The sequence below is a fragment of the Eupeodes corollae genome, chromosome 3 (assembly GCF_945859685.1).
Source record: "Eupeodes corollae chromosome 3, idEupCoro1.1, whole genome shotgun sequence".
Classification (NCBI taxonomy): domain Eukaryota; kingdom Metazoa; phylum Arthropoda; class Insecta; order Diptera; family Syrphidae; genus Eupeodes; species Eupeodes corollae.
The window spans coordinates 33083987-33098598 of NC_079149.1; the positions used below are offsets into that span (position 1 = coordinate 33083987).

Below are 14612 nucleotides of genomic sequence, written 5' to 3' on the forward strand. Positions count from 1 at the left end.
AACGTGCGACACACAAATACCGTTAAAATTTCACAGTTATGATGATAAAAAAGTAGGAATTAGTTGGAAACTTCTTTTTAGGTACTAAGATACAGAAAAATGAAAAAAATTGTTCATATCGCTTGGCAGTCAATGTGATATAAAAGAGTACAGTATTTCAGGTCAAGCACGCATTGGAATCTACTTTTAGGATCTTTAAACGTGTTTTCTAGTTTTTGTATACAACTAAATACAAAACGAAAAATAAAGAACAAAAATATGCTAATATTGCCTCCCACACAAGAAGTTCAGTACTTTAATAATGACTTTACTCACAAGCTCAATGTTCATATTAATAAAACAAGCAAAATATTATTATTTTTTCTAGAAGTTCATAAATTATGAAACAGAAATTATGATACAAATTTCTTATACATTTGAATACATTGCTTTAAAATGTCCCATGAACTTAAAAAACTCAATATTTTCTCAGTCATCCTTGTCCCAATGCTTGCGCAAGTACCTCTACTCGCAAAGAAAATGCTATTATGCGAATTTGCAATAACCTTAAGACTCTTCATTCTTCAACTTTTATTATGTAGGTAAGGAAAAGTTCATACAATTGCAATATTCAAAAAACAAAATAAAGCAAATTCCCTTCTTTTTTTGTGTAGGTATGTGTGTGTGTGTGTGTATGTGTGTGCTATTTGAAACAATAATTCTTCAAGAATTGCTCGTCCTAAATTCCCCCAAACGACAATTGCCAAAACTTATCGAATTGCTCCATTTAATCTCATTCTTGGTGTAGGTAGGTTAGGTTAGGAATGTTCCCCACAAGTCACAAGTTTTATTAAATTTCTTCTTCTAAAAACTGACGAAAGTATTATAAGGTATAAGTATGATGCTGTTTTCTCTTTTGAAGGTACCTAAATTCCATCTCCAACCCCTCATAATCATCGTTGTGATGATGGCGTTTTTGAAGTCGTTGACTGCCTGAAGTAAGCCATACCTAATAACAATTTTAATAAAACATTCAGCGAGGACTTAGTTTCTACAAAACTCCTTACTTTAGCAAGTTTTCTGTGTGGAAAATTTAAATACGTCATAAACCACTCAGTATAAAAGCTCCACTCTTCCTATTCTGTGCCTTCTTTATGTTGTTTTGTATGGTGTTTAGGAAGATTTGAAAGGCAGTGTTGTCGGATGGCGATGGCACCTCTCTCTCAATGAGGAATGAATGAATGTGAGGGGGAGGGGGGTTAAAAAACCCAAATACCGACTGACACAATAATCCCTAATCTTCCTGCCAACCTGCCTGGTCCTCGGGATCTCTCTAGAAGAAGCAGAAGAGCCGGATAATGATGAGCTCTCGGAATGTTGATTATACCCAGCGCCAGCTAACAGCTACCAGCAAAACAACGTGTTCATTAAGCTACAGTATAGTGCTACAATATACACCAATGTGATTGTTTACTTGCGAGGATGACTTCCAAATAGAAGCGTAAAGGATTCATCTCTGGAAGCCGGAACTCTAGCGCGTGTAAGTTGGTGATTAAAAAAGTACATATACATCGTCAGTAAAAAACCTAAAATATAGTACCTTGGTCCTGAACAAATAGAAATAAAGTGGGTACAACGAAAATACGTGCTGTCAGCATTTCGGAGCTTTGTTCGTAAGAACTCCATAAGCTGTGCTCTGCGGATTGCGGGTGGAATGAACTCCTTGACATTGTCCTAAGTGTAAGAGTAAGTACCTATAGGCCAATGGACCCCTTCTAAAAATTGTGGATGATGTTTTATAAGGTTGCCTAATGCTTCCTTCCCCTTTAATATAGGGAAGGGATGGAAATGGTGGAAAAGACCTAGTCGTCGGTTAACATGAAAAGCTCAATGAGCTGGATCTTCTATATGCGAGTGTGGAAAAGAGAGAGAGATAGAGACAATTTAAGCCTTTTCCGGCCGAAGTAATGTTGGAGATTAGTCAATTTATGGGGCATCGTTCTTATGCACGATTTCACACTGATTCAAATGCTAGAGTTTGTTGTTTTGAGTTTAGAAGTCTTGTATGTATATAGAAAAGTTTATGCAGATGTAGGCCAAAGAAGAGGACATTGGCATCAAAATAAAATTAAAGGGAGTCTTTTGCGAAGTGGTTTTGGCCGTTTAGATTCTGATTTGTAGAATATTACAGTTATTTATGTATATATAGAAGCACATGGTAAAGATTATTAAAATGGTTGGAAAGAGGTTTTTAAAGGGAAGCTGATTACTTAACTGATACCGATACGGAACTACCATTTAGCAAGTGCTTAAAGAGTGTATTTAAAGTAAAGCAACAGAAGTGAACTATTTTCTGGTTAAGTGAACATTTTCAAAGAATGGCTTGAAATGGCTTAGAAGTTTTGACAATTGGGAAAGTGAAATTTTATATTTAGGTACTTCTTTTATGAATTTTAACCCTGAAATGGGTTGAGTATTAATAAGTTTTGAAAGAAATGAGTAGTTTTTGTGAGAAATCAATAAATGGTTTCTGAGCTTAAAACCCACATTAAATGGCGACACGTTGAGGTTGGAGAGGGGTTTCAAGTATCATTTTGGTTTTTTCAAACCCCTTATTCAAGAATTCTGCTTAAAAAAGTTAGACCTAATGACAAGAGACTATTTTTTGATGCAAATTAAAATCATTATGAGGCATTTCAAGGATCCAATGAGCGAAGATACGATATTGACTTACTTTAATACCTAAGTCGTTGTTCAAAATACGGTGTCAACTGTGGAATGCCATATACATACAAACCGGGGTTTTCGTCAACACTTCGATTAACAGCAGTAATATCTCAGTTGTTCCTTAGCCATGGACATAATTAAGATTTTATTAATCAACCTGACTGCAAAATGTTTTCCAGGTTTGTAGTAAAGTTTAACAATTCTAATGGCTTTTGAAAAGTGCATTGTTCTTTTTAAATAATAATATAGATTTTGTTGGACGCAGTAAACGAGAGAGGGGGGGAGAGGTGTTCCACTAAGGCACCTCTCCTTATCCAGGCGGCAGCGGACGAATTCTCGAGATGGAATCAACGGTGACGTCTACAGTTCCAGTAAGGTTGAACTACTTAGTAAACTTTATAGGGCTTCTTCGACATATTCGGAGCCCAAGCCTGTAGGGAGCGGTTTATCCGGCTCCCCTTCCTTGGAGTTATACTAAGGGTCTGGTCCTCCAGGTTGGGGGCTGTGACGTCGGGGTGACTTCCTGTCCACGTAAAATATATCTTTAGTTGCGAAGCACCAACAAGTTTCGGATACGGACGGATTCACTGTTGAAAACCCACGCTAACGAAATAAGGACAACGAACTTTGGATCTGTAGTAGGAATGTTAGGTCCCTTAACAGACCACGTGCAGCCGAACAATTAGAAAAAGCCCTAAACTGCTGCAAGGCAAATATACCGCCATCCAAGAAGTGCGATGGGATGGACCGGGCAAACGCAAACTAAAAGACTGCGATGTATACTACGGCGACTGCTACCGTGAACAAAGACAGCGTCTCTTTGGGTGTGGATTTGTTGTAGGAACTAGACTGGGGAAAAAGGCTTGAGTTTCAAAAGTGTGAGCGAGCGCATCACGACAATCCACATCAAGGCTAAATTCGCCAACATAAGCCTAATATGCGCGCATGCCCCAACAGAGGAGAAAGATGAAGACACCAAAGGCGTAGTCTTCGAGCTCTTGGGCAAGACATATGAGCAGTGTCCGGGCTATGACATTAAAATTGTCATAGGAGATTTTAATGCCAAGCTAGGAAGCGAAGACATCTTTTGTGGCATAATCGGGAGATACAGCCTGCACGACACCACCTCCGACAACGGATTCAGGCTGGTCGATTTCGCTGCGGGGCGAGACGTTCTCGAAGCTAATACGAAGTCCACGCATCTTAAAATCCACAAGGGGACATGGAATCTCCTGATCAATCAACCGTCAAACAGATTGACCACATTGCAATCGACGCACGATACTTCTCCAGTATACAGGATACCCGAACAATCCGAGAGGCCAACATTGACTCGGACCACTACCTCGTTGTAGCCAAGGTACGGCTACGGATATCCCGATCCAAGCCAAAACAAGGAAGTACTGTGAGAAGATTCGACATTAGACAGCTACAATCGCAAGAGACTGCCATGTCCTTTTCCGATCGAGTCTCTAATAACCTCTTAAGGAGTCCTATGCTTCATGCATTAAGCATTGAAAACCAGTGGCAACATTGCCTTGCAGCCATCAGAGATGCCACCTCTTAGGTGCTAGGTTTCAAACGGCCACCACAGCGAAACTCCTGGTTTGACAACGAATGGCGGCAAGCGAATGCAGCGAAATTTTATTTTATTTAGCTTAATACAAGCTATCATAACTTAACTTAACTCAAAACTAGCTTAACATTTTTTTAACAACAGGCATACAAAACGGCGCTGCACAAAAGGACCAGAACTGCTCGCGAGCTCTTCGAGCAGAAGAGGAGAGAGGAACACCGACTTCTTAGATGGAAAAAAAGAGAGCATGAGAAGCGCGCGATCGAGGAGATAGAGCGATGTCACAACAGGAATGAGGTTCGTAAATTTTACCAAAAGGTAAAAAAAACCTCCCAAGGGTACCAGCCCCGAACCAAAGCCTGTAAAGACGATCAGGGGAACATAGTAGTAAAACCGCAGTCGATGCTGAGAATATGGAAAGATCTCTTCTCCAAATTATATAACGGTAATGACGAACCGAATTCCGCTGTAAAGGAGATAGAACCACTCAACCTTGGCGACGCAGATCAACAATTCCGCCTACCCGACCTTGACGAAATGAGGATAGTCTCCTTAACATTGCCTATAAGATCCTCTATGCCATATTATGTGGACATCTGAAGCCATTCGCCAACAACCTGATTGGTCCTTATCAGTGTGGCTTCAAACCAGGAAAGTCCACTATCGACCAAATATTCACACTACGGCAGATCTTGGAAAAAACCCAGGAACTTCAAATCGATACCCACCATCTCTTTATTGATTTTAAAGCTGCGTATGACAGCATTTATGGGGAAGAGCTCTACCGAGCAATGTCTAGTTTTGGCATTCCTGCCAAAATTATCCGATTGTACAGAATGACGATGGAGAATGCACGCTGCTCTATCAAGGTCAGAAAAGATCTTACCGATTCATTTGATGTCAAAAAAGGTTTTAGACAAGGCGATGCACTGTCATGCGACTTCTTCAACATCGTTCTGGAAAGAATTGTGTAAAACTCAACCGTCAACACTAGAGGCACAATCTTCCAAAGCTGCATCCAATTACTCGGATACGCAGATAATATTGACATGATTGGACTATCAAAGCGTGATGTCAGTGCATCGTTTTTGAGCGAAGATGGGTTTTGTGGTCAATGAAGGCAAGTCCAGGTATATGCTGTCATCAAAAAAGGACACTGAACAACGACGTCTTGGACAAAACGTCACCATGGACAGCTATAACTTTGAGGTCGTTAAGGAGTTTGTCTACCCAGGCACCGCTATTAACACAGACAAAGACGAGGAATAACTCTTGCTTCTTTGGACTTAGAAGGCAATTGAGAAGTAAAGTCCTATATCGAGCATCTAAAATCACCATCTATAAGACATTCATCATCCCGGTTCTCATTTATGGCGCTGAGGCCTGGACCCTGTCAAAGAAAGATGAGAGCGTCTTAGGATGCTTCGTGAGAAAAATTCTTCGGGTGATTTTTGGTCCCGTCTGCATAGATGGAGAATGGAGGAGAAGATATAACGACGAACTGTACGGTTTGTACAGCGACACTGACCTAGTTAGCAGAATTAAGGTCCAACTGCTAAGATGGCTAGGTCATGTAGAGCGGATGGACATCAACGCTCCAGCCCGGAAGGTCTTCAAATCCAATCGCGAGGAACGGCGCGGCGCAGTAGAGGAAGACCTCAACCAACGGACCGAGCTGGCTGGAGACGCATGTTGGTTGAGGCTCAGGTAGCGACTTTCGAGAAACAAGGTGAAATATTTTGTTCGTACATTTCTATTAATGTTATAGAGCTAAGAACTTTATGTGTTTGTTTGTTTGAACGTGCCTATCTCAGGAACTAATGGTCCGATTTAAAAAATTCTTTCACTGTTAGATAGTCAATTTATAATAAATTAATAAATAAATTGGGTAGCGCAACAGTCCGTTTGAGAACCAGGTCCTAGTGACTGACAACTCTCAACCATACCTGTGTGCGAGTACTGTTGTCAGGGGTGGAAGGGACCTACAGTTTTAAGCCGAATCTAAACGGCAAATTTGAGAAAGCACTTTTCATGACAAGAATTACTCTTGGAGAATTTGTCAATTCCTCGCAAGAGGCAGTACCCGTAAAAAAAACTTAAGGTGGCATAGGCAGGGATCGAACCAAAGAACTCTCGCATGACAGGAAAGCTAAATATATAAAAACTAAAGACTTTGTGCGCACGTTTGTTTGCTTGCTTGTTTGAACGTGCCTATCCCAGGAACTAATGGTCTGATTTAAAAAAAAATTTCAGTGTTAGATAGTCCATTTATAAGGAAGGCTAAATATTTACAAATTAAAGACTTTGTGTGTTTGTTTATTTGTTTTAACGGGCTTATCCCAGGAACTAATGGTCCGATTTAAATTTGTTTTTCAGTGTTAGATAGTCCATTTATTAAGCAAGGCTTAATATACATAACATCTTTCTAAGACTAATGTGATTGGACCACCATGTTTGCATGTGTCTATATTTTAAAGTTGGCTCATTATAACAATTTTTTTGCTTACAAAATTTGTAAGTAATTTGTAAGTAATGCCGCCGCTGTGTGCAGCGAGCCGAAAAAAAAATTAACTATTTTTCTCATACTAAAAAATTGTCCATATACCTTAAAGGAATATCATCATTATGTTTGCAATAGCCAACGAAAAAACATAGTTCTCTTTAAACCAACAAGAAGAAGAAAAAAGATTCCCACGTCCTTCTTAGTGGCGAGCTTCTTCAAATTGTTTTATTGTCATTGATTTATTGCTTTCAATAGACAAAAATTGCTTTGCTCTCTCTGGGCTTCCAGTATCTTCTGTCCTTTCAGAACTCTTTTAAAAACTACTTTTTTCTTCTATGAGTATATTTTGTGTGTATGGAACAATTTAATATTGCTAAGGGAATCCAACAAAAAACAACATCCGTCCCATTTTCATTTCCAATAAATTCCATTAAATAACTCGTTCAGAGAAATTTATTAAAAGACTAACCAACCAAGCAAAGCAAAAACCGAACAACCTGCAACAAAACTCTACACTCCATCGAACGGTCATTCACTCTTTGGTTACCAAATCTTTTTCCCATACCGAAGAAGCCCACACGAAGGCCGTCAGTAGTACATAATGTAGCCTGAAAGACTGGGCCTGAAGGCGGATAGATGATATCCCCATCAGGAATGGCGAGACTCTATATACTGTATAGTGTATGCCCAAAAGAATCTTAACTTAACATAGGACAGAGCAAGCGAGCGCCTTTGTCGTTGTGATGTATGTGTTTTTGGAAATTTTGTCGTAAAATATCTGCATGCTATCTATAGGACCTTTACAGCATTATTATAGCTGATCCTACTTTGGACTTTGGAGGATAAAAAGGCTATCGAACTGTATCATGGGTTGAAACACCATGTTTCGGCCAAAAAATATCTGCTCTTGGATCAATTCCAAATGTGTCGCATAATAACTCTCTATTCATTCAATAGAAAAGAGGGTTCACATTTTCTGGGAATAGGTTCTATAGCCACTATACAACCTTCCTACACTTCACTACATTCAAGTTGCAACAATTTTTGGTGTCCCAGGACAACATCGACTCTACTCCATATCGACATAGCCGAGGACACGACGGCAATGGCCAAGTGCTAGCCCATAAGCAAGGTTCATTGTCGATGTCCGGGCGTGACCTGAATGCTGGTACAAGCGGAAGCTGTTTAATAAATTCAATGGATTTGTGTTGGAGGAACTTTGTGTAGTAAGGAAGTTTAATAAGTATACTCGTATAGGAAGTGATAATAACATTCATTGAATATTTTCGAATTTCCAAGAATAAATTTAATCCCACTATTTTCCCTCCATTCTTGAAGATTTTTTCCCACAAAAACTAAATTTTAAAAATAGAAGTTCAGAAGTTCTTACAATGTAAATTAAAAAATTATACAAAACGTGTTTTAAAAGCATTTAATGAGCTTGTCATATTTTGTCGTTGAAGTTCCACATCCGAAGATGAAGGATATGAGTCTGAAAACGCATATGAAAAGCTAAGAGTAATATCGTCAGCGAAACAATTTATTGGATTAAAAGTTGCAGACAAGGGATCGTTAGTAAAAATGAGAAAGAGTGTTGGAGATAGGACAGAGCCCTGGGGCACACCAGCATTTATTTCGTGGTTTTCAAACTTGAACCCTTCCAATAATACTTGAAGTGAATTATCTGAAATGTAATTAAATTACTAATCCAATTAGGCAGGGATTCATGGAAACCGAAAGCACGCAAATATTTTTGAAATATCAAGTACAATAATCTAACTTTCTTCAAAACGATGTAAAGATTTGCTCCACTGTTCGGTGAGATGAACAATGAGAGCCGTATTGTCGGTCAATGAGAAGATTTCGATCATCGAGATATTTCTTGAGCTGATAAGTAATCAGCGAAGGGAAAGTAAGAGGAATCGGTTGATAATAGTTAGAAGGTGAGGAATATTCGCCTTTTTTGGGGATAGGCTGGGCAAATGCAGTTTTTCATCGGCTCGGAACGAGACTTGAGGAGTAGGATAGACGAAAAAGCTTAACCACTAGTTTCAGAACAATAGCAGGGATACCATTCGTACCAGGGGATTTATGCATCTTTTTTTTAGGACTCTGGCCATAGTACGGGTGCGAAAAAAGATTGACCCCAGAGAATCATTAACGCCCTTAGTGACAGATGGAGCCATAACACTTACTGGCAGCATTAAATTGGCGGCGAAAATTCCTAGTAAAGAGATAAGCTTTATAGAAAGAGCTAACAAATGGAGTTTCATTAACAACGAGCGTGGAAACCAAGGAAGAAAGAAATCCTTATGTTTCTTACGAATGGCCAAAAATTTGTAAAGCCTTTGGGTAGTTGCAGTATTTTTTGCCATAATTGTTAGTCATGTAAAAATTTGATCCATTGAATATGAGCACCGCGCTGCAGGCCTTCCAGGCTTGCTTTCACTTATTCCGTTTTTCCTCAAGTGGATTGGCTTTAAGACCACGGAAACTTACCTACTTAAGCCTAATAAACTTCTTGCAGCTCGATTTAAACGATGAGCTTACCTTAGATCTAATGCTTTTAACCCTGTTCATGATAAATATTCTCATTCCCAAGGGAATCAAACTTGTGATCATATCGGTGCTGGGATCAATGTCACTATCAAGAAAGCATAGTCACCAGTTAAAGATCCTTAAATAAAAAAAAGAAAGATGTTCCAAAAAGAGGTTTCATTTTGAATAGCCCGCTATTTCAGACGCCCTAAGTATTGGAGGTGTCATCTTTAAACACTTCACAAGTAAAAATAACGTCATCATTATTGCAGTCAAGTTTTGCAAAACTTTAATACTTTTGGGTCTTTGAGTAGCGCGAGAAATTGTGAGACTCGTTAAACAAAATGAGCTGTTAAGAAAGTAAGTGATATGACCAATAATAACCCTGTGCGTAGCTCAAGAACAATTGAGAATTTTTTTCGCTTTTTCGAAATTAGGTATCAAGCAAGAGACGTTACACAGTATTTTGAATGAAGAATTTTTGAGATAAGTCAAGTAAAACACTCAAGAAGGCCCATTTCCAGCAACTTCTAGATCCTGAAAGTTTCACTGTTTGTTGTTATTTTAAGATTGGTAATGTGACTGCTAGCGCTACAGCTCTTCAAGAACTTGGACCAAGTGACTTATAACTCTTAACTCTCATTTTGTGTGCCTTTAATGTCACAATTAAGGTTGACCTACAGTTTGTATACAGAATGCAACCTTTAGTACTTTGTTTGACAAGAATTAATCTTGGAGGTAGTGTCAATTCCTCTGAAAGTTATTGTCCGTGGAAAAAAGGCAGGGTGGCACAGCCAGGGTTTCTTATAACTGAGTCTCGTCAATATCTCCTCTCCAAAGCTTCTTTTATCGCTTAAACAAGACGAGTCAGTAGTCATTTATCGTTGCCAGCTCTGTTGAGGATAGAAAATGTATTTAAAACCTTCAGACGAACTAACTTACGAGCGTACGTGCACCGCAAACACAGACATCTCTCTAAAAACTTCTCATTCACCTTTAAGGGGCCTTGAAGCTTTGAAAAAAATATCAAACTCTTCAATTCGACAAATCGAACGAATTACAAAAACTTCCTACTAGAAGTACTACAAATATAAAAATATAAGAAGTTGATAGTATGGGTCGTTTAGCAACCCTTATTTTATTTCCATTTGAGATTTTTATAAAGGTTACATCTTTTAATTCCGAAATAATACTGTCACTTAATCATTTTGAAAAGATTCAATTTTAATAACTGATCTATCAAATATTTTTTATTTCAGAGTTTCCAATACTTTGTTGCCAAGATGGATGTAAATTTAAATGAAATAAGGTAAGTACACTCTTTTCATATTACTTTTACATTTCAGTTGCAAGAATCCCCCAACCTTGTTTGCTAACGGTTATTATAGATACTGCCTTATAGTATCTCCGATTCTTTTTGTTCTCCCTTTAAATGTCCCTACATTTAAAAAAATAAGTCCTGAATACCTTTCAAATCAATTCTTCACCCACCTTCAATGGTTTCTATAAATTATTATAACACTTGCCCTTGATCATTTTATCGAGACCAAATGCTCGTAAGTATGCTTACAAAGTATCTGTATTGAAATTTTGTGCAGATAATGCCATTGAGCGCATAAATTGTAACCTGGGTTCACTTCTTCTACATGGAGTCTCTATAAGTACATCTATGGTCATGCAAATTATTATGTCAGAGATTTTGAAGTGGGGGGATTGCTCGCTCTGTCTTTACGTCTATACGAGGCGTTCGCGGTGTCGATATTCGACTTCTTTATTATTTCAGTTGCGTGGCGTGCAATATTCGCGCTGTTATAACGAGAGTGCCTTTGTGCAACTCTCTTATAGAAGGTACTGTCTTTATATTTCATCCCCCGCACATTTATATGCACACAATGCCAACGATTTGAGATACTGGAGGTATCTTTAGATCTTTAAAATGTGCTTATTACTCGCATTTTGAATGCAGACATACGAGTACTTTATCAGCTAAAGGAATAAGATTATTAAAAAAAAGTCCTCCAGAAGTAGGTATGCGGATAAAGAGCCCTCTTGGAGGTCTGGCCTGATGATCAGGTCTGGTATTCTAGAAACAAATTTACGAGCTCCAAGCTGTAAAGTGCGTCTGGATGAAATAAATTGGATAACATAGCTGTGCAGCCTCACAGACGTACAGCTTATCTAATTTACTGCGGTTTGAGTGAAAATGAATTGAATATGTGGGAGCATGTGAGGGGTAATAAAAAAGAACTTGCAAGGCGCAAGTTAAAGTTTGTATTTTCTTTCTTAAACGCGTGACGATTCTTTTATCAATTTGTGCAAAATAATAAAGTCGTATAAAGTTAATGGTTTGATGATGATAACTCGTTGGAGAATACTTTCTTGCTAAACGATGGGGAGGGAACTTTTCGAGAAATTTGTACGTGAAGTATCGTTCTTAATTGTTTTACCACTGCGACACAGATGTCACAGAATTAAAGTGTTTTCATTTAATGATTATTTGAAATTCTTTAAATTCACACAATATTGAAATATAGGAAAATTTGACAAAATCTTCATCGCACTAGTTCTAAATTTATATAGTCCCTTCTTTCTTGAAGTGCTTTTGGACATATCAACCACATAAGTGTGCATTGTCAAAAAATGTGGTTTCTTTGATGAAAGACAAAGTTTCTAATTTAGTTATCACTTATCTCTTGTGAGAAACCAAAGTTTGTATTTCAAACCACAGAAACTTGTGTCTTCAAATTAAAATTAGAAAAATGATAACAACATTTCTAATAAACATTGTGGTCACAATTTTGGGTATAAAATCAAACTGCCTTGACTGAAGAAATCACAATTGTCTTTTGGTCGTTCTCCATTAGACATTAGAGCACCAGTGTTAGTCTAAAACTTTCTCTTCGAACTCACATTTCGTTGACTTTTATTTAAATCAAATAATACCAACAGTAAAATGGCTGAAAAGAAAAATCTTCTTTTGTTGTTCGACCGCCCAGCGGAACCGATTTTCATGGAAAAAGGTGACCGTGCTACCATCTTTGATGTTCCCGACAAGTTTCTCACTGATCGCTATCGACCAATTGGAGGTGAAATTCAGTCACGGTTCGGTGAGAAAGCTGAGCAAAGAATTCCCGTCAAGGACATAAGCATTCCTGACCTCAAGATCCCAATGTCACTTGGTCGTCGTGAACAGTTCTCGTTGTTCATTCCACGTCACCGTCGTATTGCCGGTCGCTTGATTGACATCTTTTTGGGATTGAGAAGCATCGATGATTTGCAGAGTGTTGCCGCATACGCCAGGGATCGTGTGAATGCTTTCCTCTTCAACTATGCCCTGTCAGTGGCTCTGCTCCATCGGCCCGATACAAAAGGTCTCGATTTACCCTCGTTCATAGAAACTTTCCCCGATAAGTATGTCGACTCGAAAGTGTTCACAGAACTACGTGAGGAAGCCACGGTAGTGCCTACTGGATCCCGTATGCCAATCGTCATTCCAAGGGACTACACTGCATCCGATTTAGATGAAGAGCATCGTTTGTGGTACTTCCGTGAGGACATGGGTGTCAACCTTCACCATTGGCATTGGCATTTGGTTTACCCATTCGAAGCTTCTGATCGCTCAATCGTCGCCAAGGATCGTCGTGGTGAGCTTTTCTACTTCATGCACCAGCAGATCGTCGCCCGATACAATATGGAACGGTTCAGCAACAATATGTCTCGTGTGAAGCGCCTCAACAACTTACGTGATCCAATTCCTGAAGGATACTTCCCCAAGATGGACTCACTCGTTGCCAGTCGTGCATGGCCTCCTCGTTTTGCCAACTCTCAAATGCAAGATCTTGACCGTGAATTGGATCAAATCAAATTGGATGTTGCTGACTTGGAGCGTTGGAGGGATAGGTTCTATGAAGCTATTCACCAAGGATTCGTTGTTGATGTAAGTTTTAAAAGGCAACATTTTTTACGAGCCTCTTGGCTTATTCACTATTTTTTAAATAGGAATCCGGTAACCGTATGACACTCGATGAAAACACTGGAATTGATATTCTTGGCAACATGATGGAATCATCAATCCTTTCACCAAATCGTCAGCTCTATGGTGATCTCCACAACATGGGTCATGTCTTCATCTCTTACATCCACGATCCTGACCATCGTTACCTGGAGTCATTTGGAGTAATTGGTGATTCGGCTACTGCTATGCGTGATCCTGCCTTCTACAAGTGGCATGCATTCGTCGATGATATCTTCCAAGAGCACAAAGAGTCTCTCACCCCGTACAACCAGAATCAGTTGAACTACAGAGATATCACAATTACCGGAGTTCAGGTCGACAATGAAGGCGGTGGCACTAACAGCCTCCAAACTTTCTGGCAACAATCTGACATCGACTTCTCCCGTGGTCTTGACTTCGTACCCAGAGGCAATGTTTTCGCTAGAGTCACACATTTGCAACACCAAGCCTTCACCTACACCATCAACATTGACAACGCCGGTGGAGCCCAACGTTTCGGAACAGTTCGTATATTCCTGGGACCAAAGACCGATGAACGTGGTCAGCCTATGCTCCTGAGGGATCAACGTCACATGATGGTTGAGTTGGATAAGTTTGTTGTAGCACGTAAGTTTCTTTGAAGAAAATCAAAGAAAGAGTTCAATAGTTTGAAATACAAATATCTTTCAGTTCAACCTGGTCAGAACACCATCCGCCGCCGATCAACTGAATCGAGTGTAACCATTCCATTCGAGAGGACTTTCCGTAACTTGGATGCTAACCGCCCAGCTGCTGGAGCACCCGAAGAGCTTGAATTCAACTTCTGCGGATGCGGATGGCCACAACACATGCTCATTCCTAAAGGTCTGCCACAAGGCCTTCGCTGTGAATTGTTCGTCATGGTTTCAAACTTCGAAGACGATAGGGTGCGTTACCAAATGTGACCAATATTTAATTGACATTTTGGCATAATCGCACTTTTCTTCCTCAGATTGACCAAGACTTGGTTGGCACCTGCAGTGACGCTTCAACCTTCTGTGGAGTTCGTGATCGCTTGTATCCCGATCGCCGTCCTATGGGCTTCCCATTCGATCGTCTGCCCCCAACTGGAGCTGACATGTTGGCTGGTCTTCTGACTCCCAACATGCAAGTCATCGATCTTAACATTGTACACAACGACCGCACCACAGTCCGCATGCAAAATTAAGTCCCACAAAAGGGCATTTTTCCAAACTATGAAAGTTGAAAATTGGAATTGATTTAAATGATAAATAAAATGCATACCTTAAAAAAGA

At 39.4% G+C, this 14612-nt stretch overlaps 1 protein-coding gene across 1 annotated transcript; it reads left to right on the forward strand.

Moving 5' to 3' along the window:
• The first annotated feature begins 12174 nt into the window (after window positions 1-12174).
• Window positions 12175-14612, forward strand: LOC129950118 (phenoloxidase 2-like). The gene is made up of 4 exons (XM_056061946.1): window positions 12175-13260; window positions 13323-13944; window positions 14008-14243; window positions 14309-14612. The coding sequence occupies exons 1-4, from the start codon at window positions 12277-12279 to the stop codon at window positions 14522-14524; spliced, it is 2058 nt and encodes a 685-aa protein (XP_055917921.1). The 5' UTR covers window positions 12175-12276; the 3' UTR covers window positions 14525-14612.

Coding starts and splice junctions, on each gene's coding strand:
- LOC129950118 (XM_056061946.1), top strand. CDS start 12,277: ATGGCTGAAAAGAAAAATCTTCTTTTGTTGTTCGACCGCCCAGCGGAA. Junction 13,261..13,322: donor ACCAAGGATTCGTTGTTGAT/GTAAGTTTTAAA, acceptor TTTTTTAAATAG/GAATCCGGTAACCGTATGAC. Junction 13,945..14,007: donor GGATAAGTTTGTTGTAGCAC/GTAAGTTTCTTT, acceptor AATATCTTTCAG/TTCAACCTGGTCAGAACACC.